This window comes from Sinocyclocheilus rhinocerous, unplaced genomic scaffold (genome assembly GCF_001515625.1).
Source record: "Sinocyclocheilus rhinocerous isolate Xijiao unplaced genomic scaffold, SAMN03320098_v1.1 scaffold215, whole genome shotgun sequence".
Classification (NCBI taxonomy): Eukaryota; Metazoa; Chordata; class Actinopteri; order Cypriniformes; family Cyprinidae; genus Sinocyclocheilus; species Sinocyclocheilus rhinocerous.
The window spans coordinates 615,987-616,918 of record NW_015660885.1 but is presented as its reverse complement, the minus strand read 5'-3'; the positions used below and the strand labels follow the sequence as shown (position 1 = coordinate 616,918).

The following is a 932-nucleotide window of genomic DNA, read 5'->3' as shown; positions in this document are numbered from 1 at the left end:
AATAAAACCTCATATTATAATGAACACCAATCCTCACACTGAAGAGAGAGATCGGTTTAATCACTTCACATGCATCTGCATCAATAAATACAGGCTATTTTTCAAAACTGAGTGAGCTGCCTACCAAGACAGCATTTCTGAGCCTCACTTATTAGGGATTTGAAACAGAAATATTTACATGCACTCACATATAAACGCATTTTGCAGTACATATTCTCAAAACGAGTGACATGCATGCATATATAAGATAGTAATTTAATTAGGCACACTATTGTTTATTTTTGCTGGAAATACTGAAGTCAGGCTAGTGCTAGTGTAGATCTGTATCTAAATCACTAGTTCACACGTGCAAGATGATTATTATTGCATTATTGGTGTGAATTAACCCACCTGGATCATTTGTAGGTTCCGGAAGATCATCAAATAAATCCATTTCTGAAGCAGAAGTCAATAGTCTGAGATGAAAAGCCTGTTAGCTTCTGACAAACCACAAAAATACACACCGACACTCTGATCAAATCACACACGCATGACTTACTAGCAGTAAACGCTAAAAGAAATCAATATAATAACACAGATAGTCACAAAGGTCTAATGTTGGATTTTTTTTTAGAGTAAAAGAGATTAAATCAGCAGATCGATGAGAGGCGCTGTTTGAAAGCGTGTGTTTGAATGCAACAGCTATCAGGCTAATGCTAACTGAATGAATTTGAAGATGAAATTGACGAAATTATGTTTAATACCATTAAATATAGCATGATATATGCGAGTAGCTGTTATTATACTCACAAAGCAACACAAAAACGCGTAAATGTTTCAGTTTCATTTAAAAACTATTGATGACCTTCCCACACTTCTAAGCGTTGGTGGTATAGTGGTTAGCATAGCTGCCTTCCAAGCAGTTGACCCGGGTTCGATTCCCGGCCAACGCA

At 36.5% G+C, this 932-nt stretch overlaps 1 protein-coding gene and 1 non-coding gene across 5 annotated transcripts in view; one reads left to right on the top strand and one right to left on the bottom strand.

The window, feature by feature from the left end:
* LOC107725757 (integrin-linked kinase-associated serine/threonine phosphatase 2C-like) overlaps positions 1–894 on the bottom strand; it is a 4,440-nt gene extending 3,546 nt beyond the window's left edge. Inside the window, exons 1-2 of one of the 4 annotated variants that reach the window (XM_016535143.1) lie at positions 790–894; positions 391–479 (exon numbers count right to left, since the gene is read on the bottom strand). In XM_016535143.1, the coding sequence (XP_016390629.1) occupies positions 391–433 (43 nt within the window). In that variant the 5' untranslated portion in view covers positions 434–479; positions 790–894. The other 3 variants (XM_016535144.1, XM_016535145.1, XM_016535142.1) reach the window with 3 other exon arrangements.
* Positions 861–932, top strand: trnag-ucc (transfer RNA glycine (anticodon UCC)). Its single transcript has one exon. It is a non-coding gene; the product is annotated as a tRNA-Gly (tRNA).